Source organism: Oryctolagus cuniculus, chromosome 5 (genome assembly GCF_964237555.1).
Source record: "Oryctolagus cuniculus chromosome 5, mOryCun1.1, whole genome shotgun sequence".
NCBI classification, from domain to species: domain Eukaryota; kingdom Metazoa; phylum Chordata; class Mammalia; order Lagomorpha; family Leporidae; genus Oryctolagus; species Oryctolagus cuniculus.
In genome coordinates this window covers 159,756,088-159,780,051 of record NC_091436.1, presented here as the reverse complement: position 1 = coordinate 159,780,051, position 23,964 = coordinate 159,756,088, and the positions used below count along the sequence as shown (strand labels likewise).

Here is a 23,964-nt window from a genome sequence, read left to right as displayed (position 1 = left end):
CTCAGGGGATAAGATTTTGCAAATTTCTTCCTGGAGTTCTTTAGATAGTCTCTAACAGCCAAATAGAGAGGGGTGAAATTCCCTTATAAAGTCGAGTGGAGAAAAGGCTGGCTTCGAACCAGAACTGGGATCCCTGACTAATGCTGCAGCCAGCAAGCTCAGTGCACTTGGGCCAGTGTTCAGCCTTTGTGGGCTCCGGTTGGCTGATTGGCTCATTTTGGAGATTCTCACCTTCCCAAGCTACTTCTGTGCACCCATAGCTGGTCTCAAAATGCTGTGCAAACTTTCCCTGTGCCATCTCAGCATCCCAGCTGGCCATTGCCTCTGCTCATCAGCATCCTGACTGCTAAAGAAATCTCTATTTCTTTATGTATAAGAAGAGTAAGATAGGTGTCATTTCATGTTCTATTGCCTGCCGGTTCACCAGTCAATATTGGGTGCATCCTGGATTGTCTTTCAGAAGTCCTCATTGTCATAGCTCAATAATGGGACCGCCCTATCCGAGTAACTCATTGCAGAGCCCAGCCCAGACAAGCACACGTCCCAAGTGTCTGCTCCGTCTGTTCTCGAGGGAGCCTCCTGCTGAGGGAAGTCCAGTGTGGGTCTGATGGCCCGGCAGTCTCCTGGAAGTGTCAGAGGAGAGTCCGCTCTGTTGGTGCTGGCTGGGGGGTCCAAGGGTTCTGGATGGACGGACATCAGAGCATTTTCAGAAACATAGCTGCAGCTGGAAAGGCTGGAGTGCTCTAGCACATGGTCACTGTAAGCCAGAGCAGGGGGCTGGAAGGCCTGGTAGGACACTTTGGTGGTGGTGGTGATGACGGTCTGCAGGGCTGGAGCACCTGCTGGGGGGGATGTGAGATGCCTGCAGGGAACCTCTGGGTTATAATAAGGCCTAGTGGCCATGGCCTGGAACTCTCCATGGTCAATTCTTTCCCCAAGGTCAGGTCTCCCAAGAGCTGGTCTCCAGCCATGCTGTTTATTGGTAAAGTCATAGCCTCTCTCATGGCTATTGTAGGAATTGACATCATACTGAAGTGTGTTCAGATGAACCCACTCTGTTTCATTAGGGACACTGGTGGAATCTGTATACAAGGTAGGATATAGGTTCGAATTTGTGTAACCAGGGCCTGCCAATTCATACCTACAAGTTGGCCTGGACAAATAGATTCTTGGGGTTGGGTACTTGTGAAAGGGTGGCATTATGTCTCCTTGAAAGGTGGCAAGGTCACAGGTGGCTTTGTAAGCCTCAGAGTTTGGGAAGGAGGGGCAAGTCTGAGCTGAAATAGGGAAGCTGGGGTCAGCAATTGTGTCGAGCAGTTCTGGATTTTCCAGGGGTGGTGTGTTGAAATCTCCACGTCTGTCTTGATTCTCTCCTGCCTAAAAAAATGATACAGACATACAATATATAAATTGTTTGCACATCCCTCCTGTAACAGTAGCCAATCACATAAATAAAACCCAACTTCCCAGTGGTGTGGACAGAACTGCTCAGGTACAGGATTTGGGCCCATGGTCTAGGGATAGATAAGCTTGAGCTGACTCAGGCCTGAGTATCACACAGTGAACACGGAAGGTCCCTGGCAGCCAGGCATTTGGGTTGGAGAAGCAAATGACCCTGTTCTCATCCATATTGTCTGCATAAGAGGGCAGACTCAGGAGCCACACAGTCCTGGGTTCAAGTCCTTATTCTGCCCCTCACTAATTGAGCTAATCCAACCTCTCTGAGCCTTGGACTTCTCATTTCAAGCATGGGACTTAATAACAGCAACCTGATCATAGGGTTTCTGTAACCATCAGATGTATGACACTCTTAGATCAGTACGTGGCACAGAGGAAGTGCTGGAATAAGGTCAGTTTCTATTCTGCTCACACTAACACTTTGCCTGCTTGACAAGCTCCAGTCGAAAGGTCAAACTGGATCAAACTTCCCCAAGAAATTTTATCTGGTCCTGTGTAAGCAACATAAAGCATTCTCCCAAGGATGCACCTGCCATAATCCTCCCTTAATCATCTACAGTCAACTACTGTTCAAAAAAATTAAGTGGAAAATTCCAGAAATAATTTGTGAGCTTTATTAACACATATTATTATAATTATTCTATTAAGCTCTATTATAGATATGAATATATATAGCTATGAATATATATACATACATACATACATACATACAGTACATAGAGGGCTCCGTGTGACCTGAAGTTTGAGGCATCCATTGGTGGTCTTGAAGTGTCTCTCCCATGGTCAAGGAGTCTATGGTATCCCTTTGTCACTAACTGGATCATGTATTTGGATGTCAGCACACACCCTAACTATATTGTTGTCCTTAAGGTGTTTTTTTTTTTTTTTTTTTTAAGGAGGGATTAGAATCGTTCTCCAGAGATGGGCTTTGGCACAGCAGTTAAGTTGCTGTTTAAGATGCCCACGTGTCATACCTGAGTACCTGGGTTTGAGTCCCAGCTAAACTCCCTGATTCCATCTTTCTGCTAATGCTCCCCCTGGTAGATAGCAGGTGATGGCTTAAGTAGTTGGGTTCCTGCCACTCCCATGGGAAATGCCAGTTGAATTCTCAGTTTCTGTTTTTGGCCTGACATAACCCTGGCCATTGCAAGCATTCTGGGTGTCTGCCTTCCAAATAAATAAAACAAGTGAAAATTTAGAGATTCTGTCCCAATGTCGACACTATGTTTTGTCAGAGATAGATAATTTTCACATAAGATCGTAACTTTGTAATTACTGTATGAGATTCATATTTCAATTAATTATCAGTGTATCCTGCTATGGAAATGGACACAGAGCACAGTGCTGGGCCAGCTCCCCAGTACCTCAGGGTCTCGAATTCTCTTCTTCTGGGGCTGGAAGAAAGAAGCCATATGTCTCTTAATGGCACTTCTTCTAGCTTCCGTCTCCGACTTACTCTCTGGTCTTGGGTGGTCGTGGACCCCCTTGGCCTGCGTTAATGAAGAAATGAGTCAGATGTTTGTTCCTCTGAAGCAGGAGTGGGGAAGGCCCGGCTCATGGGCAGTATAAGGCCCACAAAATCATGTGGTCTGGCCCTGACAAGGCAACCGCAGGGGGAGCTGCAATTCAATAAATCTACAGCCAGCTAATTTTTAAGTTGACTTTTGTATGACCATGAATGATGTTATAAAAAAGGCTCCCCTACCCCTTGAAGCTAGCCATGTGGGCCTGAGTTAATCATGCCTTCCCAAGATCCCAAGTTGTCTTTTTCCTAAATGATAGGAAAAAGAATTCTCGAATAAAATGGCATCAATAGTAGACATTTTTAAAGATTACCTGCACTCCCTTCAACCTATTAAATGAGCTATAACTATACCTTGGTCCACCACAGCCCTAAAGAAACACACAGCTTATTAACTACTGCCTAGCAGGTCCCTGGGGAGATCCAACACCCATTTCTGGCCACCGGAGCTACACTCCATGCCCATCACGAATTATAGTCTCACCTCACCTACCTGAAAAAATATGGCGCTGCCGTCAAGCCGCCAGAAATTGGTTACAGGGTACCCGCTGTGCCCTCGACAAGGAATCAGCTCCAAAGGCGAATGACAGTTGGGGCACGCCTTCTCTGCAAACCCCGGAGGGAGAGAGATTAGACCCTGGGCTCTGCGGGAAGATGGGGGAGAGGACCCACGACTCCCAGGCCGCCCCGCCCCGCCGCGCCCTCACTCTGCTGTTTCAGCCGCGCCTTGTCGCAGATGGCCGGTCGCAGCTGCAGCCGGGAGCCGTCGGGCAGGACGCAGCCGTGCGCGCACACCACCACGCCCAGGCACGACTTCTTGAGGATGTGGCCGTTGTGGTTGTTGGTGTTGCGCATGGCCCAGCCGCTCTGGTGGCGCTGCGCCTTCTTCTCGTCGCTGCTGTAGATGAAGCGCACGTAGCCGTCGGGCCACTCGCGGAAGTGGTCGAAGTGGGCTGGCTCCTGTGAAGACAGGTGCTGAACTCGGCCGGGCTCCAAGCACACGCACCGCCCTTTTCTCCAAGCCCATTAGAAGAAGAACAGGTTATTGTTCAATCCAAAAAATGTTGCAAAACACCAAACCATACCACCACAAAATGCTGCTCTTCCTGGCCTTTGGGACAAATGGCTAGTCACTGGTGAGTATACACTGCCTGTCTCCTAAACGCTACACTGTATTAATTCATCTAGCCTTTACCACATGTGCAGGCAGGAAGTACTACTCTGCCCATTTTACCCACTAGAACATGGACATCAGAGGGGTCAGTTGGCGTGGCCAAGGTCACACAGCTCACAAGACCCAGCTCTAGGATTTGTACCCCGGCACTTGGACTCCACAGCCTATGTTTCTTACCAGTTCTTGGTTTGTTTAAATGCGATTTTCAAGTGGAGTGTGAAAGTGCCAGGGTAAAAAAGGGACTGCAATTCTCTATCATGGGGATGAACTTTATCCTTGGAAAAATCTGTATTACAGCCCAGTGTGTTTTTTTTCCCAAAAGCTCTTGATGCCCTATGCCAAACCAAATGGACTTTAACATAATCAGCAATGTCTGCAGAACATCAGAGAAGCAAAGACAGCTTTCCTCTAGACTGCCAGCTTAGCATAAATTAATATACTGATTTAAGGTTAAGTCCCAAGTGATGTATTCATGCTGCTAACTCCATGTTTTTATTAAACGCGAGTATCTCTGAACATTCAACTTTAGCATCTTAGTAATAAACCAGCCACTGAGAGTATACCCTGAGTTCTGTCCTGACGGTACAGACTGAACCCCCCCTGACGGTACAGACTGAGCCCCAGAGTTCACCCAGCTACGGGGCCAGGGACACGGCAGGTGAAGACACAGAGGAGGTTATTTGAAAATCAAAACATCAGCAAAGGATTGCAGGATTGGGTTTCATTCGCTCTGACATGCTTGTATGTGTAGAGATACACACAAAGAGAACAGGACTGTAGGGCCAAGGCAGAGCTGAGATGGTTATCTAGTTCCTCCACCTGATGACAGGTCCATCTCTGAGACTAAGGCAAACTCAAGGACTCTCTCAAGGTCAGGGAGCCTGTTTAGCTTCTCCTTTGGTTAGGCAGAGCAGTGCTAGCTTGCTACGTTTCCTCTATTTTCTTTCACTATTCCAATGAGTCTGTTGCATTTGAGATGTTACACACATTCCCTACTGAAGAACCCATCTCCCAAGCAAAAGAAAATCCTTGAGAGATGAGCCATTGTTGCATATTTGGAGGTGACTCTCACCTAAAATACAAGTTCAGAATGTTTTCCATGAGGATTTATGTGGACAGAAGTCAGCAAGAACGAGACACACGTGTGGACTGTGGTCCACTTGTGCACAGATGCACAGTGCAGCACTGAAGTAGGTAGACTTTGAAACAAACTACAAAGTGCACGTCCAAAGACATGTTGCATTCCAATGAAATGCTGTTCTTCTGAACACCCATCTGGCACATAATAGAAGATAAATAAATGCTATGTCTCTTGACCCTGTGCCACCATGTTGCTGCAGGTCTACCTTCACAAATGTGTGGGGAAGCAACTCCCATGGTCCCCTCACCTGCAACCAGGACTTTTTGACTTGAACCAGCATCACCAAGGGTACTGCTCAGTTCCCAGTTCATTCTCTCTATTCCCACCCATTAAAACAAAAAATTCACCCTAAAAGAATGACTATGCTGATGGCCCCATGAGTGTAACTGTGGAGTTTCCTTCATCCAGGCAGTAGAGAATGGCTGAATAAATTGTTTCAGATTCAAGTCGCCTCCATTTACAGCCTTCTTTCACAGTTTGAATGCGAGAGAAGCAGTGGTATTTACATTGTTGAGATTCTTCCCTCAATTTCTACTGGATTTCAAATAAGTGGAGGAGCAGAGAGGCATTTGATTTCTCTCTTGGGTAAAGGAAAGTGAGGGAGTCTACTGTCTCCTGATGGCCTTTTCCTGCTGCCTTCGCTGTGTTTTGAGACAAGCGCACAAGGAAATCGCGGGGAGAAGACACAGCCCCAAACCCAGATCTATCTTTTGTAGAGAATACAGAAATTCCCTCTGCGTGTGAGGGCGCTCAGAAATGGGGGGGGGGGGGTCTGCTCACAGGGTCTCTGCCATTTCCCCTTCTCTGGATGGACCGCGCCACGCGTGCCGCTCTCACCTTGGGCATGTGCGGATCATTGATGTCCCAGGTGAGCTTCATCCCATGGGAGCACACAGGGTCCGCGTTCTGCCCGGCGTCCACCGGCATCGGTGCGCTTCGCCCGCGCTCTCCGCGCGGGATCCTGAAAGAGAAGAGAGGAGAGGGGCGCACGGCGGCTTTTCTCTCTTTAAAAGGAAAGGTGTGTGTGTGTGTGTGTGTGTGTGTGTGTGTGTGTGTGTGTGTGTGAGAGAGAGAGAGAGAGAGAGAGAGAGAGAGAGAGAGAGAGAGAGAGAGAGAGAGAGAGATAAAAATCCAGAAGCTGCGCGCTGTAGCTCGGGAGCCAGGCAGAGCCCTGTCCCCGGCTGCGGTGCTGAAGGCACTCGCCCGACCCCAGCATCCCGCACGTTTATAATCGCTCAGGTGCAGCCGCTCCGCCTTTCCTCGCCCCCCTCTGTAAAGTCACCCCCTCTCCGACAGAGCCAGGAACCGAGACATCAACGTTGAGCCGAGCCGGGAAGCCAAGGGAACCTGACGCTAAGGCGCTGGGACGGGGGTGGGGTGGAAACGTCTCATTTAAGTTGCAAACCAGTTTACTTTGAAACTCGCCCAGGCTCCGTGTTTCGGAGAGGGGCTTAGATCTAGGACTTTGGTGTGGAGCTTTTCCAGCTAAGTCCTCCGGGAGCCAGCCCTGAATTCCGGGGCAGCGCGGGAACCCTGGTCCGGGTTTGGAGCTCTTGCGGTTGGTGTTGTGCGTGTCCCGGAGCCTCTGGACTTTCGAGGGGTCACTGGGCGTTCCGTGTGCTGACGAGCCTTGGCGCGCCCAGGCCACCAAGGGCTGCAGGGGGACCTGGCCGGCGGGAAGGGAGTCCGGATGGGGACCCCGAAGGAGGCGGGCGAGATGCGCCGGAGTTAGCTGGCCAGGGCCAGGAGCTGAGCTGGGCGGGCCAGGCGCCTGAGTCGCCAAGAACCTGCGGATCTCTCTGCTGCCTGGACATCCTTCAAGCTGCAGCTTTCGTAACTGCGGGGCCGACGTTGCCAACGCTCTCTAAACACAACTGTTTAAAAATACATACTTATCGATATTGTGGCAATCTCACGACGAAATCTCACTTATTCCATCACAGCCTTGTGAGGCCCCGGGGGCCTGGAGGACCCCTGGCGAGGACGATGTGGTTCCCAGGGCTAGGACCAAGCTGTCTTCACCTATGCGGTCGCCTCACCTACGCGCCCGCAACTGAAGCGACTAAAAGCGCTGCGCTTCCAGAATTTGCTCCCTGAGCTCTTGTCTTGCTGCCCACAGTTTCCAACCCTGGTCAAAGAGAGCCGAGCGTATCACTGTTAGAAGCTGTTCCGTACCAGCACGGCTCTAAGCCTGGAGACCCGCGCCCCGTGCGCAACACCGCGGGATTGGTTCTCCCTGTTGACGCAAGGCGGGAAAGCAGGTGCACCTAAGGCGCGCAACAACCCCAGGCAGCGAGGGATCGTCCACGGTGTCCATCCGCCTGCCTCCCCGGCTAAGGGCACAGTGAAGCTTGCTTAGAAAAATCGATCTTCCTGGCAGCTAAGCAGGTTTCAGAGCAGCTCGCCCAGGGCGGCGGACAGTGAGCTCGTGGGCGCGGGGTGCAGGTGTGCGCGCGGGCGCGGGCGCGCGTCGGAGAGGAAGGTAAGGCCGGCTTTGGGCAGTTCCTCGCGCTTTCTTCTTCCTCTAGCTTGAAGCTGGAGACCTCTCAAGCAAGGGCGAACAGACTTAACGGAAGAAAGTTCTCTTTTTTCCTGAAATGTCGTTGATAGGGATTCTGATTAAAGTCACTCTCAAGTGGTCGCCCGCTCAGGTGTGGTGGGGACAAACGAGCCGACTCTTCACGCTGACTTTCTGATTCCTGCCTGGCTGCCCAGGGTTCCGCCAATTCCTGCCGCTCGGATGCTTTTGTGTTGCTTTTTGTCTTCCACCGCTAGATTAAAACCCTTGACTTTCAATTTTGAATAAATCGATGGTCCGTTAAATGTAATGGTTTGAGATAATACTCTCAAATGTTTTTAACTTCAACAAGTCACTTAAAGCTATCTTTGAGAATGCATAACAATTTCTGGTCTTATGCAAACAACATCAGAAGATTTGTTGCCTCCATTTTTGGAGTGTTCCTAGAGAGTACTCACCTTCCAAAACTGTCACTTTTTAATGTAAAGGAAAATTAGTTGATTTCTAAATGGATTCTAAGTATCTAAAACAGTTACAGAGCCCTTTCCATATTTAGTTGGAAAAGAGTAAGGATATACATTCCAAGTTGCCATAAAGTTACGTTTTACTGATATTACAGTTTTATGAAAGCTGATCAAAATGAAAGTATAATAAATAACTATTGCTATTATGTTTTAATTTTCCAAGAAGGTTTGCAACTGCTACTGTAGAGTTTGGAAGACTATACTCCCCTCTTCCCCCCCTCCCCATCTGAAAATAATTGATTATGAGGCAGGAGATGTGGCTCAGCAAGTTAAGCCTGTGGAGTAGGTTTGAGTCACTGCTGCTCTGCTTCTGATCCATCTCCCTGCTAATGCACCTGGGTTCCCGCCACCCACATGGAAGACGTGCATGGAGTTCCCGGCCCCTGGATCTGGCCTGCCAAGCCCTGGCATTGCAGCCAGTGGGGAGTGAAAATTCTCTCTCCCTCTGCTTTTCATACTAATAATATAAATCTTAAAAAAATTGCTTATGAAATTTTCTACATCCTATTAAGAAAACCTTTCTCTAAACAGTATTGTGATTACTGCTTTTTATTATCTTTCAGTTCTTCCCTGCCCTGATATTTGCATTGATTCAGGATACTTTACACACACCGTCTTGGTTGCTATTTTAATGTTGTAAGAGTCCATTTATTCCAAAGGAAAAGAACAGCCTATGAATTTGCTAGGCTGAGATTAAAATAAGCAAGTGAACGTAAGTAGATTCGCGACCTGAAATACTCGCACCGTCTTGTATAATATAAGTCGATTTTTTACTCAAGGGATGTTTGGATTTGATAGGGTCTTTTTTTTTTTTTTTTTTTTTTTTTTTTAAAGAAAACTCCAGCTGAACTTACTTTGCTACCCTATTCATGTAAACCTCCCCCACCATACACACAGCAGGGCACCTAAACAAAACAAAAAGAAAACGTCTCTTTTGTGGTCCTCCTTGCAGGTCTGGTTCCCGCACAAAGCCGTGAACCAAAAACATCTCAGGGACTTCGGAGGGTGGAGAGCGAGCCAGCTTCCCCGGCTCCCGCCGGCCTGGAATTTCGCTAGAAGGAAAATGTCAACACCAAGGTTCGCAAGCTTGGGACCCTCCCTCTCGCTTAAGGCGCGCGCCCAGGTGTCTTCACCTGCGTGTGCTTGTCGGGCGCCCGCCCGTGACTCTCGAGTTGCCAAACCTTGAGCTCCAGTAGAGCCCAGCGGCGGGTTTATAAGTTGGAATTTCTGGAGTGGATGGAATGCGAGAGGCACCTGCGACCGGCCGGGGCTGCGCAGCGTCGGGCAGGGAGCCTCGCGATGCCGCGGGTGAGTGAGCCCTGGGGAACCTGGCGCCCACCGAGCCCGGGCCGCTTCGCCACCGCCCTGCGGGCTCAGGTTTAGCTTGCGGGAGGCGCGGGGTGCAGGCTGCGGCCGCCAGCGCCGCCACGGCCTTGGGTCTGCCTGGGGTGTTTGGGCGGCGGGACGGAAACCCGTGCGCTCAGGGAGGGACCCGAGGGACGAGGCAGGTCTTTTCCAGTAGCTCCGGTTGTTTTCCCGGCCGGGGTCCAGACGCTGGAGTGACCTACGCGACAAGTGACCACCGGTAGGGCGGCGGGGTCGCGGTGCCGCCGGAGCCCCTGCTGGCGTTCTCCGGATGCAATGCTGGTGGGGAAAAAGCGACCCTGAATTTGGGCCCCTTTTTCCACGTTTATGAATGAAGGTGATAGTATTGTAAAATACACTGATATATAAGGGTTTTTGGTCAAGTTCATATGGAAGTAGGACCGTTCGCCACCTCTAGACATTAGAGATTTTTCTTTTAAACTATTGTGTGTGTAGTGCACTTTTAAATTAACTGTTGAAATGGAGGGAGGCGGGGAGATTCTGCCCTTTCATAGGGCATTAATGTGTTACAAAGCCGGGTATCGCTTCATGAAGAAAACGAAGCCGTCACAAATCCTGGGGTTTGATTTTTGAAATTTCTGTATGGGAGCCCTAGAGTATCGCTGAAATTTGTAGGTAAAACAAACTCGGGACTTGAGACACTTGGCTTAATCTTACCTAGCAACCCAGCATCTGAAAATGATTCCTTGTAAACAATTCTGCTTCATAGCCACTACGGTGGAGTTTAGCTTTTTTGTGTGTGATGATTTACTCAAATGTGTTGGGCTGTGCTTGTGGTCTTTGTTCTATTTGTTAAAGATTATGCTAAAAGAGGGCTGGGTAAAGCTCTTCTTAAAAACTGCTGTTTTACTTAGACCTGTAATGAGTGAAATAGGGAAGTAAATCTTGTGTGCAGGAAAACAAAGAAGCCTTCATTTCTTAAAACTTGAAATGCATTGCTTTGGACAACTTTTAAATGTCTTTTTATTGCACACAGAAGAAAAAAGATCCTTCGCAGTCTGTTAAGGAAGATGATGGGGTTGGGAAGACCCAGGATGCTTTTTGGGTAAAGACCAAGTTTTGTTTCTCATTCTTTGTGCGGGTGAGCCCTATCTAGTTCTATCGAGTTCTGGGTTCTCTGTGGGCCACCAGCACAGTGGTTCCTTCGGTTCTCAAGCCAGAAGCAGAGACATCTTTATTTTTCCTTTTCTAATTTCTCACATCCAACTTGTCACTATATCTTGCCAATTATACCTTCAACTTTCCTAGGCTAAAGGACCTTGTGCCCAGTACTACTCTAGATGTAGGTAGCCAGTAGTGAACAAAGCAAGCACAGTTCCTGTCCTCGGAGTTTAGAGACTGGCAGAGAGCCAGGGAAACAGATCACCAGGCAGGAAGGAACGTAGGGCGTTGGGATGGACACTAATTGGAGGTGCAAGGAGGAACCTGGTGGTCCTGGAAGGCCCACAAACCGAGATCAGAGGAGCACGCCATGTGGGAAGTGGGCTTGGAACAGGAATTGCAAGGAAGAGCTGCGTTTATCCTAGGACTTCTGAGTAGGGAAGGTAGATTAAGAAGCGGATAGAGGGCAGATGGCTCAGAGGCCTGCAGCCACAGGTTTAGGTTCATCCTGAGAGGAGGGGAAGCACGGTTTGAAGCCAGCAGAAAGGTGCTGCTGAGTTAGAGATTGTGAGCGTGCCTCCCAGCTCCGTGATGTAGGGAGGCTCAGCCTCTCCCACCCTAGCTGTGATTATTCTGGCCACCTGTTAACAGCTCAGGGGCTGTGAGGACTAAGTGAATACTCGCAGAACACTCATCACACTTGGCACTAAAGACTCGCTTGTAACTTTAAAAAAAGATTGTGTTTAAATGCAGCAATTTTATGTGTTTCCTTCATTTAAACCAGAACTAAGAGTAAGTGAAATCTTGAGCTGCATATACTAAAAGGTTTCCTTATTAAAAATATGTAGTAATTTGGTCTGCAGGATTGGACTGGATTTTTTTTTTAAGAGATCTTGACTTTCACAGTAGATCTTCAAGGACATTATGCAAGTGTACATACTTCACTTGATCTTAGCCAAAAGGCCGGGAAGTGATAAGTGTACATACTTAAAATACATCTTGGATAATCCGCTAGCAAATCAATTTCATTATGGCTAATTTGTAAATTCATCAACTTACTTACTTTGTCTTGGTTAGTATTAAGTTTCCTCTACTAGGATCATCTGTGACTTAATGATCACAAACCTGAGGTTTAGTGTTTCACAATTGTCAGAAAACACTTCGATGCATGTGCAGTTTTCGTAAGCCAGGTGGTTCTCTAGCATGCAGCAGGATCACCTGCTGGGCTCCCCCTGACTAAGTGCTAACAAGCACCCAGGTGATGCTAATGCTGCCCACTGGCTTAGGAACCCCGCTTCAATAAGCCAACAGAAACTTTGATCATTTGTTAAATAACTGTTTACTATTCAAGAGACCTCTGTTCTATGTTGACCATGTATTTCACATTGAACTGTTACAATGTTAGAAATATTACTATAAAATGTTCTTGGTAAAAAGTAACTTGCAGAGTATCGCCTTTCCAGCTTCAATCACTTATGACTGATGCATTTGATGGTAAAGGATTTCAGAAAATCGAAGAATACTTTCAACAGAAAGAGAGCCATTATCCTCAAAAATACAGTCACCTTCTACTACACCAACTTGGTAGAGCCATAAATAAGGCAAGTAAACTTTGGTTTGTGTTGTGGACAAAGTACCTATGTATAACTGGTGATGAGAGTTGTAATACAGTGTGGTCTAATCCTTAGGAACTGGATCAAAATGCGTTTGGGCATGTTTCCCTGCTTCTGAAATGCGTTCAGCGGTTCTTCAGAGACGACCCCAAAGAAGATGAGCCTTTGCTGATTCAGCAGGGTCTGATCCCAAAGATAAGTGTCAGATTTTAATTGTATACGGTGCTGGGTGACTTAAAGAGCTAGGGTGGATTTAGCTGTCTAGCTACATTTGTATGTTCCTTTGAGATCAAATCAGAAAAGAAATTGGTATCCATTCCAGTGTTTCCCAATGTATATGCTGGGGAGTGCTGAGGACTGAGTCACCCACACCTCATCAATGAGTGTTTCATTATTTCAGTAAATTGGGGGTGGGGTAGACAGGGAGTAGGCTATGTAACTATTTCAGTAGACTTCATGAACAAGATTAGACCTAGAAATATCACCAAAAACTTTGCCTATATAACACTGTCCTTTCCCCACTTTCTAACTCCTGGATAAATCTGGAAAAACAAATAGCAAACACATTTTGGTTTAGTCAGTCACTCCAGTCATAAAATCTTAACTTAAAAAAAAAAAAAAAGACCTTTTCCAACAGCATCAAGGAGCACAGCAGAGGTTGCAAAATCCCTGCAGTCCTGAGACTTGATTACTGGCGAGGAGGTGGGAAGATGGCCAGGTGGGTAGCAGTCTTTGATTTACCTCCTGGGCTGCTGTACCTGGAACTTATTAAGGCCAGCTTGAGCTAAGAATGTCTGTAGCATCCTCTGTCACTCATTTGGGGGGCTGCCCCAGGAGAAGGCAAACTGCAGGACTTTCCAAATTCCTCCCAGGGACTTCCAGTGTCTTTAAGGCCTCTCAAAGATCATGGGTATGCGAACAGTTTGCATTCCATTTGGTATTCAACCCCCCCTTAACTCCCAGATATACAAAGTCCTGCAGACACCAGGAAGCAGGGAAGAGGAGATAAAACCCCAGAGGAATCAGAGCAGGGTGTCATCCTAAGGGGAAGTTTGACACTTCTTGGAGCGTAGATTGTAATATGTCCCCATCCGATTTCCCTACTTAGATTTAAGAATGCCCTCCCAACATTGATTACGTGTCAACATCAAATATTCACTGGAGTTTTGAAGTCAACTAGGAATTTCTAGATTCCATTGGAATTCTAGTTGGTGAATAAAAATTTCATAACCATAATTGGGCACTTCCTAAAATGTATACTTTTTCATGTAATCATTGGCCAAGGAGAAGAGATGGATAATATCAAAGCAATATGCTAGACTTGATATTTGTAAATCCAGTTATTTGCTTGGAGGTTATTCATAGAATAAGAATTTCCTACAGGAAGGATTTAGTTTTATGCTCTAGGATCTAGGAGAATTAAACAGCTTGTCCTAGATCATATTAAGTCATTGCTGTCCTGCCTGACTTCTAACAGACACAGCTGTGGGGACCATGAGGGCATCTGTTAGATAAGGGACGGTCCTTATTCCCAAGTATAGGTCAGATAATGTGGCATTTCCCTGCTCACTTTGAATGCCTGTGCTCATCAAAATACATTTGGGGGCTGGGATGGAGCTGAAAGATCGGCTTTGGTCGGGGCTAGGTAGAATAGTGACAAATACTTAAAACATAGTCCTTTGATAGGACTGGCATCGTGGCGTAGCAGGTAATGCCACTTGCTGCCTATGATGCTGGTGCCCCATATGAGTGCTGGTTCAAGTCCCAGCTGTTCCACTTCCGATCCAACTCCCTGCTAATGGCCTGTGAAAAGCAGTGGAAGAAGTCCCAAGTGTTTGGGCCCCTGCCATCCATTTGGGGACCCTGATAGAGTTGCAGCTTCTGGCTTCACCCTTGCCTTTGTAACCATCTGAGGAGTGAACCAGTGAATGGAAGATGTCTCTGTCTCTGAATTTGTATTTCAAATAAATCTTAAAGGTGGGCTCTCCTAGTCAGATGAGGTCACCTCCTGAGGCAAGTACCTGGGGTAAGTTACATCACAATGATATTTTAAAGCATTTTGAGCATGAATTCAAGGAGGGAGAAAATATAGCTTCAATAGTGGTGGGTGCTCAGAAGGCAGATGATTCAATCTTTTTTATTCTATTTTTTTTTTAAAGATTTACTTATTTGAAAAGCAGATCTCTAGAGAGACAAAGATGTTCCATCCGCTGGTTCACTCCACAAGAGCCATGGCTGTACCAAGGCAAAGCCAGGATCCGGGAACCCCATCCAGGTCTCCTACATGGGTGGCAGGGGACCAAGCACTTAGGCCATCATCTGCTTTCCCAGGGGCGTTAACAGGGAGCTGGATGGGAAGCAGTATAAAAAGGGGTACAGATTGTTGCCACCTCACACGGGGCACCAAATGTAAGGAAACGGGTGCAGAACAGAGAGGAGACAGGGTACAGACTCGCAGCCAGACTGAATGTTCAAAGAAAAAGACTTGCATAGATTGACTGTCAGTGTGCACCCAGACGGAACATTTGGCAGGGAGCTTATACTTAGGTGGGCCAGGGGTGCGGGTGGGGGCCAGTAGGTGGAGGTGAATTCCTTCATATAGGCTCTTCAAGTTTGGCCCCTGGTTTCCAAACCTGGGGAAGAATGCAGGGGGTGGGGTGGGGAACAATAGGGTATGAAATGAATTGGGACTTGGGAATAAGGGATAAATTCATCTTTTTTTAACCTATCCTTTGGGCATTGAGCTACAATGGCTGAGGCTTATGTCTTTGCTCCATCAAGTTGAGCAGCTGGGATCTGAACCAGTCCTCGGATATGGGATGCCAAAATGGGATTCCGGCATTGTAGGCAAAGGCTTAACCCACCGTGCTGTAATGCTGGGCCCCAGGCGATGTTGAAATTGACTATTTTTCTGATTTGAATAAAAGAAACATTACTTGAGACACAGTGGCTCTCAGACCTTGCTGTACATTAGTCACCTGGAGAGAGTTAACCCTGGGCTTCATCGCCAGCGGTTTGGATATCCTGGGTCTGGGGTGGGTCCCAGGCATGGGAGAGGGCGAAGGAGGAGTTCCAAAGCTCTCCAGGTTTTCTCAATGCCCATCCAAGGCTGAGGTCTGATTGGTCTGTTTGTAATGTTCAGCTGAGTGCTTCTGGTTCTTGGCTCCAAAGTGCAGCATTTTTAAGACTCTGTAAAGGGTTGTTTATCAAAAGCTCGTGCTGCTAGCTTCATGCTCCGTGGATGAGTTCCAACTATGTGTGCAGGACTTTCTCTGGCAGGTCTCAGCAAAAATGTTCCATGGATGGCCTTTGCTCTATTGAATAAACATAGTCTAGGAAGGTGACAGAAGTTTGTTTTAAATTATGCCAATCTGAGCGACTGAATGTTTGCATGAAAAAACCAGACCTCCGATTAGTTGGCAGTGTTTGACATAGGTCCCAGCCCTGGCTACCTGTCTTATCTACTGCAACCAGGAGAACTTCCAGGGTGCTTTCCAAAATCTATATGTCCTTTGATACCTTGTTTTCTACAGCTTCTTGGATCACCAGGTTTTTCCCTGGTTCATTGACTTTTGTCCTGTCTCACCAGCCCCTTTCTGTAGCTTTCTGGCATCCACCCTAGCCAAGTCTTCAATTCCTGCTGAAAACCTGAGAGCTTAGTACAATTCTGGAGCAGCCCAGCTCCATTCTTAGTGTTCCAGGTAGGAGGCCTGAGAGCCAGGCCCAAATGGCAATGTTATGGCATGGAATAGGGTCTTGAGGCCTATTTTGGTCTATTGCAAAAATGGCCTTGTGAAATTTTATTGAATGACTGCAATTATTCAGTCCCATGTGGTTCCATCAGTGTTTTCTCTCCTGAGTACATAGTTTCCTGGTTCGAAAGAACAACAGGATTTCTGATCATGGAAGACCTAGCCTCGGATGCATCGCTCATCAGTGCCGTAGGAGACTTCCTTGACACTGCCGTGGTAAGGATCGGGTGCTTTCCTGGGCACGTGCCCTTGGAAATCTCCAAGCTATTTACAAAGCCTGATTATCCATAAGATGGGAGTTTTGCTAAAAGACTCTATCAGAATATTATGTGAAAGTAACAAACATTGATCACACACACTCATTGTTAAAGAAAAATGAGAGTTGTTTATTGTCATAAATATTCACCTGATTGCTATGTTCATTTTTATTAAAGTGATTGAAGCTCCCATACACTTTCTCAAGTTCTTTTTCAAGTCTACCTCTGTCCATTAATCAACATTAGCACCAATGTTACAGTTTATAATGCTGTTTTAGAATAACAGCTGTATCCTTTCTTTCTCTTTATTAGATTATTTCCAGGAGTAGTAGTCAAGGTAAGTATATTGTTGGCTACTAACTGGCTACTGAGTTGATACAGAGAATAATTTGGATATAAGTAATGTGGGTTCAAACATTATATTTGGACTTACTGACCAGGCATATTACAATGTTGAAACAACATGCATTTTGTTGTAAGAGAATGTCTAATTGCCTGGCTACATTTTCTTTAGTTGCTGCTGTGACCATCTTGCTACTTGGTTGTATTTGGACCTGAGAGGCACACTAGCCAACTTTAACTATTGCTGATTTAACTTGAAATTTTATTTTATTTTTTGACAGGCAGAGTGGACAGTGAAAGAGAGAGAGACAGAGAGAAAGGTCTTCCTTTGCCGTTGGTTCACCCTCCAATGGCCGCCGCGGCCAGCGTGCTGTGGCCGGCACACCACGCTGATCCGATGGCAGGAGCCAGGTGCTTCTCCTGGTCTCCCATGGGGTGCAGGGCCCAAGCACTTGGGCCATCCTCCACTGCACTCCCTGGCCACAGCAGAGAGCTGACCTGGAAGAGGGGCAACCGGGACAGAATCCGGCGCCCCGACCGGGACTAGAACCCAGTGTGCCAGTGCTGCAAGGCGGAGGATTAGCCCAGTGAGCCGCGGCACCGGCCGCTGATTTAACTTGCTGATTGAGATGCCGTTCTCTTTTAAAAGTGTAAAGCCAAAAATTTCAGAACATAGAGGCATTAGAATTTCTCACCATTCTGGAGGCTGGAAATATGATCAGGGTGCCAGCATTGCTGGGTCCTGGGGTGTATTTTTCTTCAGGATCCTCATTGTGTCCTCCTAGCGGTGAGAGAGCCGCCAAGCTGTATCTCTTACAAGGGCCATATCATATCACAAAGTCCCATACTTATAATGTCACATAACCTGATTAAGTCCCAATAGCCTGTCTCAAATACCATCAACTTCAGGGTTCAATGTGTGAATTTGAGAAGGGCACACACTTCAGTCGGTAGCAGTGAAAGTTTGTGCCTGGAGCCCACTCTGGGTAGAGGGCCTGGCCTCTTGCAAGATTTCCCTGTGTGTCCTCTGACGGCCACCTTGAGTGGGTGTCATGCCCAGGTTCTATGGAGCTGACTTCTAATCCTTCTCTCTGAAGTACAAACGTGTTTTCATGGACCTGCATACCTCATCCTGCCATTGGCAGAATGAATCCCCTCTCTGCTCTGAGACTAGGGTATCCTCCTGCCTGCATTCCATTTTCAGCATTCCTTTGTTTTGTGTGTTGCTTTGTAGATAATGTTTTCTTTCAGTCTGTCCCCCTCTAGAGGTTTGAATGGCTTATGTGGTTTTATTCTTCCGTCCTTACTCCATTTAATCACCAACATAAAAATGATAGTGTCTTATTTTTATAGTATATGGCAAAGAATTTAACATGTTTGTATTTCTTCCCCATCTTCTATTGAGTTTTAGGCTCATAAGATGTATCTTTTTTTTTTTTTTTAAAGCTTTTATTTAATGAATGCAAGTTCCATAGGTACAACTTTAGGAATATAGTGGTTCTTCCCCCCCCCCCCACCACCCCATACCCACTCTCCCGCCCTACCTCATCCTCCCTCTCCTGTCCCATTCTCCATTAAGATTCATTTTTAATTAACTTAATATACAGAAGACCAACTCTAAAGATTTCAGCAATTTGCAAATGGAGTATCTTTGTAACTATCATTTGCTTTGTCTTGTGTTCCAACATCATTGACAAGTTACTTAGGGCTTTTTTTTTTTTTTTTTTTAACCAACCCCCTTTGTGTCATGATGTTCGCATATTTTCGTTCCTTATTCTGTCTTCATGAGCTGTTTTATTTTGGAGAGCATTGCTACAGTGTGAGTGGGACATGGTCAGAGCTTGTGATCATGTGAGTCTTTCTGGCTTCTGAACAATATAATTCTTCAGGCTGTCCACTTTATAACCTTGTTTTGTCGCCTTATTAATGGTTGTGAGCACATACACACATGCATTTGTATGGTAATTGATGACTTATTTTGAATCAATTGTTAGGAAAGCATTTTTCCTAGATACTTTGATCAGTTAGACTAGGGTTTCCTCTACTTTGGTGTTGCCGACATTTTGAGCCAGGTAATTCTTCTGTTGTGGGGGCCGTCTTGTACATGAAGGGTAGTTAATAGCATCCCTGCCCTCCACTTGCTGGATGCCAGAAACATCCCAAACCTGTATCATGACAACCGAAGACATCTTCAGCCACTATGGAGTTGTCACCTGGTGGGCAAAATTCCCTACAGTTGAGAATCACTGAGCTAAAGTGCTTCTGGTGTATGCAACAGAACATCTGGTTCAAATGGGCATGGATGATAAAAGAACTTCTTGACTCAAGGAACTGAGAATCCAGAGGGGAAGTTTCGGAGCAGTTTCGCTGTAACTCTTTTCCACTTCTCTGCAGTTCTTCCCATTCTGCCTTCCTCAGTCTGTTCTGTGTTCTCAAGTTGGTTTCTCTTGGTGGTTGCAAGATGCCAGCAATGGAAGCTTTGTGCTTCCTGGTTCACAGCTGGGAGAAATATTCTTTATCAAACGAAAGTCCTAGTTTTGCTCTGGTTGGATTCCCTGCTACTTAAACCAGTCAAGGTGAAAAGATGAGTGGTCTGTCTGTCCCTCCATGTCACTTAAGGCAGTCGGGCTTCACCCCTGGAGCAGGTCTGTCCCACCTGACTAGTATGGCTGCTGCATAACAGGTGGAGGAAAGCAATGTCTGCTAGTACATGATGGATGTTCTTTCTGCTCTTTGTGAGGTTGCTGTAAGTCACCTGTCGCATCTTTGTTTTTATCTTCCTATGTACCGGTTTCCCCTGTGCATTTTGATAGCCATTCTTGAGTCATCACTTGAGTTCTGTTCTTGCTGCTTCTACTACAGACTTCAGTTCTGCAATCCGTCTTTGTTTCCTTGAAACTCATGGCTGGTGGTGACCTGCTTCTGCTCCCAGGTCCATTCCCCATTGTCTCTCCCTGCATAGAATCCCTAGGTGTGTTTTTCCAGCTGACAGCCTGCTAGAATAGTCCCTGTGGCTCTGGTCCATTTGTGCCAATAGCTTTTTTTTTTTTTTTTAAATATTTGTTTGAAAGGCAAACTTACAGAAAGAAAGAGACAGAAACCTTCCATCCACTGATTTGTTCCCCAAATGGCCACAACAGTTGGGGCTGATCCAGGCTGACACCAGGAGCCTGGAACTCCATCTGGGTCTCCCCTGTGGGTCACAGGGGCCAAACAGTTGGGCCATCATCAACTGCTTTCCCAGGCACATTAGTAGGGAGCTAGACTTTAACCTGAGCTACTGGGTCTTGAACTGGTGCTTTTGTGGGATGCTGGCATTGCAGGCGGTGGCCATGCTGGCCTCACCAGTAGCTTTTGCTAGGTGGCCTGAACTCCTGGGATCTGCTAATACCACTTCCTCTTTGTGACACTCCAGCCCCTAGAGGGTAGGAAGTAGCTTTCTGTTGAGATTAATCTCTGGACTACCTCACTGTTTCCAGTCTGGTTTCCCAGCTCTACTATTGTCTTTAGGCTAATGCCTTGTTAAATTCCTCCAAGTTGAAATAGCTAGAATAGTTTCAATTTTTCTTATAGCATCTCTTATTTATGTATCTCTTCACTTTAGACTATTGCCTTCTCTAGCAAAGCTAATTTTTTTAAAGATTGATTTATTTGAAAGAGTTACAGAGAGAGAAGAGAGGCAGAGAGAGAGGTCTTCTGTCCGCTGGTTCACTCCCCAGATGGCCACAATGGCCAGAGCTGCGCCGACCCGGAGCCAGGAGCCAGGAGCTTCTTCCAGGTCTCCCACACAGGTGCAGGGGCCCAAGGACTTGGGCCATCTTCTACTGCTTTCCCAGGCCATAGCAGAAAGTTGGATTGGAAATTGAGCAGCCAGGACTAGAACTGGCACCCATATGGGGTGCCGCGCTTCAGGCCAGGGCATTAACCTGCTGTGCCACAGGGCTGGCCCCCAACAAAACAAATCTTTTTAAGACTTAATTTGAAAGTCAGAGTTAGAGAGGAGAGAGGGAGAGAGGGATACAGAGTAAGAGGAGAGGTCCTCTATCTGCTGGTTCACTCCCCAAATGGCCACAATGGCCAGGGCTGGACCAGGCTGAAGCCAAGAGCTTCATCTGGATCTCCCCTGTGGGTGCAGAGGCCCAAGGACAAGCCATCTTCTACTTTCCCAGGCACATGAGCAGGGAGCTGGATCAGAAGTAGAGCAGCTGGGACTTGAACCAGTGCTCATGCAGGATGCCAGCATTGCAAGTAGTGGCTTAACCCTTTATGCTACAATGCTGGCCCCAAAGCTAATCTTTTATCACCGAACTCACTGTGAGAAGACAGATTGGATGCTTCCTAGATCTTTGCTTCCTGAAGTAAGCGTTTTTCATGTCACTTCTGCCTCTTGAGCCATCACCCTTTTCTCTCTTTAACAGCCACATGCTGTTGGTTTCTCCTACTAATCTTAAAATAGAATGACACCTGGCATTTGCTGGTCAGCAAGGTGCACAAATACTTTAAAGGTCTCTCACTGTCCAGCTGGGTTCCAGAGATCACCTGGCAATATCCATGGAACTATTTTGGACTGAAGAGGGGTCTTCTATATTTCTGCTTCCTGGTTTGGGTTCCTATTTCTTGAGCTTGTAAGGAAAAGACAGGACAAAGAGGAGGCATGCTATGAACCCACAGCCAGATACAAGTTTAGTAAGGGAATAAAGCTGAGAGGTGGCTCATTATTGGCCCATATACAGGTGAATACATAGCGGATTATATAATCCTTGTCTATATAATCCTCGTCTATATAGACAAGGCAGCTGAGGGTCACCAGGGAGAGGGTGTTAGGTGACAATGATCAGTTTGTGTGGGCTAGTAAGACTGAGGCAGGGTCGAGCTGGTTTGAGGAAGAATGCAGGGGGCTCGGTAGCCCTTGCAGGATTGGATCTGCTGTCAGTTATGTGTGCAAGGAATTAAAATGGCTCTAAGGCTTATGTCCTTGCTCTGTCAGAGTTAAAAACTGCAAATATGAATAATTGGCATATCTAAATTCTACATCTGAGCCTCTCCAAGTTCTGTTAGAACACTATCATGAATTTTACAATTGTCATTTGATGTCATAACATGTGTATGAAAAACGTGTTTTTGTTTAGTAAACATAAAATAGTACTACATAGCCTGGTTCTTTTCACTGTGTGCTGACATATGAAGAGCTGTTGAAGTTTCTGTGATTCGCTATTTAGTTAAGGCCAACACTTCATTTAAAAATGCCTACTTAGGGGCAGAGGTTTAGTCTTGCTTAAGATGCTCACGCCCTGTGTCTGGTGTGATTCCTGGCTCTGCTCCCGATTCCAGCTTCCTGACAACGTATACCTGGGTGACTGTAGGTGATGGTTCAGATGGCTCAGTCCCTACCATTCACAGAAGAGTCCTAGACTGAGTTCCTGGTCTGTTCCTCCCATTTTGGACATTTGGAGAGTGAAGCAGCTGACGAGAGCTCTGTCTTGCTCTCAATGCTTGCTTCTCTGTCAGTGTAAGACCTTGCACAATTTTCATTTTTATATACAAATGCAGGAAGCACATCTAAACAACTGGAGACTGTAGGAGCTGCACATCTTAGTCCAGGTAAACAGCTTTACTTGAGGTTTGTTCAGAGCATAGTCGCACTGCACGTCCTGCTGTTTTCCTTAGTGGCCACCTATGTGGCCTTGGGGTCTCTTTCTTTGCAAGGCAAAATGGCAGTGTGAGGTAGGGGGCAGGAAGAGAGTGATTCTATCCACTGGTTTATTCCCCAAATGGCTACAACAGCTATATCTGGGATGGGTCAAAGCCAGGTGCCAGGAACTCCATCCTGGTCCCGTACATGGGTGGCAGGGGCCAAAACACTGGGACCATTATCTACTGCCTTCCTAGGCTCAATAGCAGGAAGTCAGATCAGAGGCAGATTAGCTGTGAGGAAAACTATCATTCTGATATGGGATGCTGGTTTCACAAGGGGCAGCTTGGGGCCAGTGCTATGGCTTAGTGGGTAAAGCCACCACCTGCAGTGCTGGCATCCCATATGGGTGCTGGGTCATGTCCTAGTTCTTCCACTTTTTTTTTTTAATATACAGAAGATCAATCTAGTGTATACTAAGTAAAGATTTCAACAGTTTGCACCCACACAAAGTATAGAGTACTGTTTGAGTAGTAGTTATACTGTTAATTCATAGTACAACACATTAAGGACAGAGATCCTACATGAGGAGTAAGTGACTCCTGTTATTGATTTAATAATTGACACACTCATTTATGATGTCAGTAATCACCCGAGGCTCTTGTCATGAGCTGCTAAGGATTTGGAAGCCTTTTGAGTTTGCCAACTCTGATCTTGTTTAGAAAAGGCCACAATCAAAGTGGAAGTTCTCTCCTCCCTTCAGAGAAAGATACCTCCTCCTTTGGCCCCTTCTTTCCACTGGGATCTCACTCGCAGAGATCTTTCATTTAGGTCACTTTTTCTTTTTTCTTTTCCCATGGTGTCTTGGCTTTCCATGCCTGAAATATTCTCATGGGCTTTTCAGCCAGATCCGCCTGCCTTAAGGGCTGATTCTGAGGCCAGAGTGCTGTTTAGGACATCTGCCCTTCTATGAGTCTGCTGTGTATCCCACTTCCCATGTTGGATCGTTCTCTCCTTTTTAATTCTATCAGTTAGTATTAGCAGACACTAGTCTTATGTGATCCCTTTGACTTAGTCCTATCATTATGATCAATTATGAACTGAAACTGATCACTTTGACTAGTGAGATGGCATTGGTACATGCCACCTTGGTGGGATTGAATTAGAATCCCTTGGCACATTTCTAACTACCATTAGGGATAAGTCTGGTTGAGCATGTGCTGAACTACACGTCTCCTCCCTCTCTTATTCCCACTCTTATATTTAATGGGGATCACTTCTCAGTTAAGTTTCAACACCTAAGAATATGTGTTAATTATAGAGTTCAACCAATGGTACGAAGTAGAACAAAAAACTAAAAGGAATAAAATAGTAAGTTGTTCCTCGACAGTCAGGACAAGGGATGATCAAGTCATTGTTCTAGCTCCTTCCTAATGCATCTGAGAAAGCAGCTAAACATGGCCCATGTGCTTGGGCCCCTGCACTCTGAGACCTGGAAGAAGCTCCTGGCTTTCAATAGATCCAGCTCTGGCCATTGTGGCCAT

The 23,964-nt window shown here is 46.5% G+C and overlaps 2 protein-coding genes across 2 annotated transcripts in view; one reads left to right on the top strand and one right to left on the bottom strand.

Annotated features, from left to right (window-relative positions):
• Nucleotides 1-456: 456 nt before the first annotated feature.
• On the bottom strand, nucleotides 457-6,222 carry GCM2 (glial cells missing transcription factor 2). The gene is made up of 5 exons (XM_051855988.2): nucleotides 6,133-6,222; nucleotides 3,688-3,940; nucleotides 3,474-3,586; nucleotides 2,823-2,948; nucleotides 457-1,377 (listed from the first exon to the last, which is right to left on the bottom strand). Exons 1-5 carry the CDS (start codon nucleotides 6,220-6,222, stop codon nucleotides 457-459), a joined length of 1,503 nt encoding a protein of 500 aa, XP_051711948.2.
• A 3,071-nt stretch (nucleotides 6,223-9,293) lies between these two features.
• Nucleotides 9,294-23,964, top strand: part of SYCP2L (synaptonemal complex protein 2 like) — a 139,430-nt gene continuing 124,759 nt past the window's right edge. The window contains exons 1-6 of the mRNA XM_051855852.2: nucleotides 9,294-9,645; nucleotides 10,700-10,768; nucleotides 12,288-12,425; nucleotides 12,513-12,636; nucleotides 16,305-16,405; nucleotides 16,759-16,783. Coding sequence (XP_051711812.2) covers nucleotides 9,574-9,645; nucleotides 10,700-10,768; nucleotides 12,288-12,425; nucleotides 12,513-12,636; nucleotides 16,305-16,405; nucleotides 16,759-16,783 — 529 coding nt within the window. The 5' untranslated portion in view covers nucleotides 9,294-9,573. The remainder of the gene's footprint in view (nucleotides 9,646-10,699; nucleotides 10,769-12,287; nucleotides 12,426-12,512; nucleotides 12,637-16,304; nucleotides 16,406-16,758; nucleotides 16,784-23,964) is intronic.

What these genes read in the sequence shown, in the direction of transcription:
- GCM2 (XM_051855988.2), bottom strand. Translation starts at nt 6,222, where the DNA reads ATGCCGGTGGACGCCGGGCAGAACGCGGACCCTGTGTGCTCCCATGGG. An exon ending in GCAGCGCCATATTTTTTCAG is followed by an intron (nt 2,949 to 3,473) that starts GTAGGTGAGGTG and finishes TCATTAACGCAG; the next exon opens with GCCAAGGGGGTCCACGACCA. An exon ending in AGAGAATTCGAGACCCTGAG is followed by an intron (nt 1,378 to 2,822) that starts GTACTGGGGAGC and finishes TCATTTTTTTAG; the next exon opens with GCAGGAGAGAATCAAGACAG.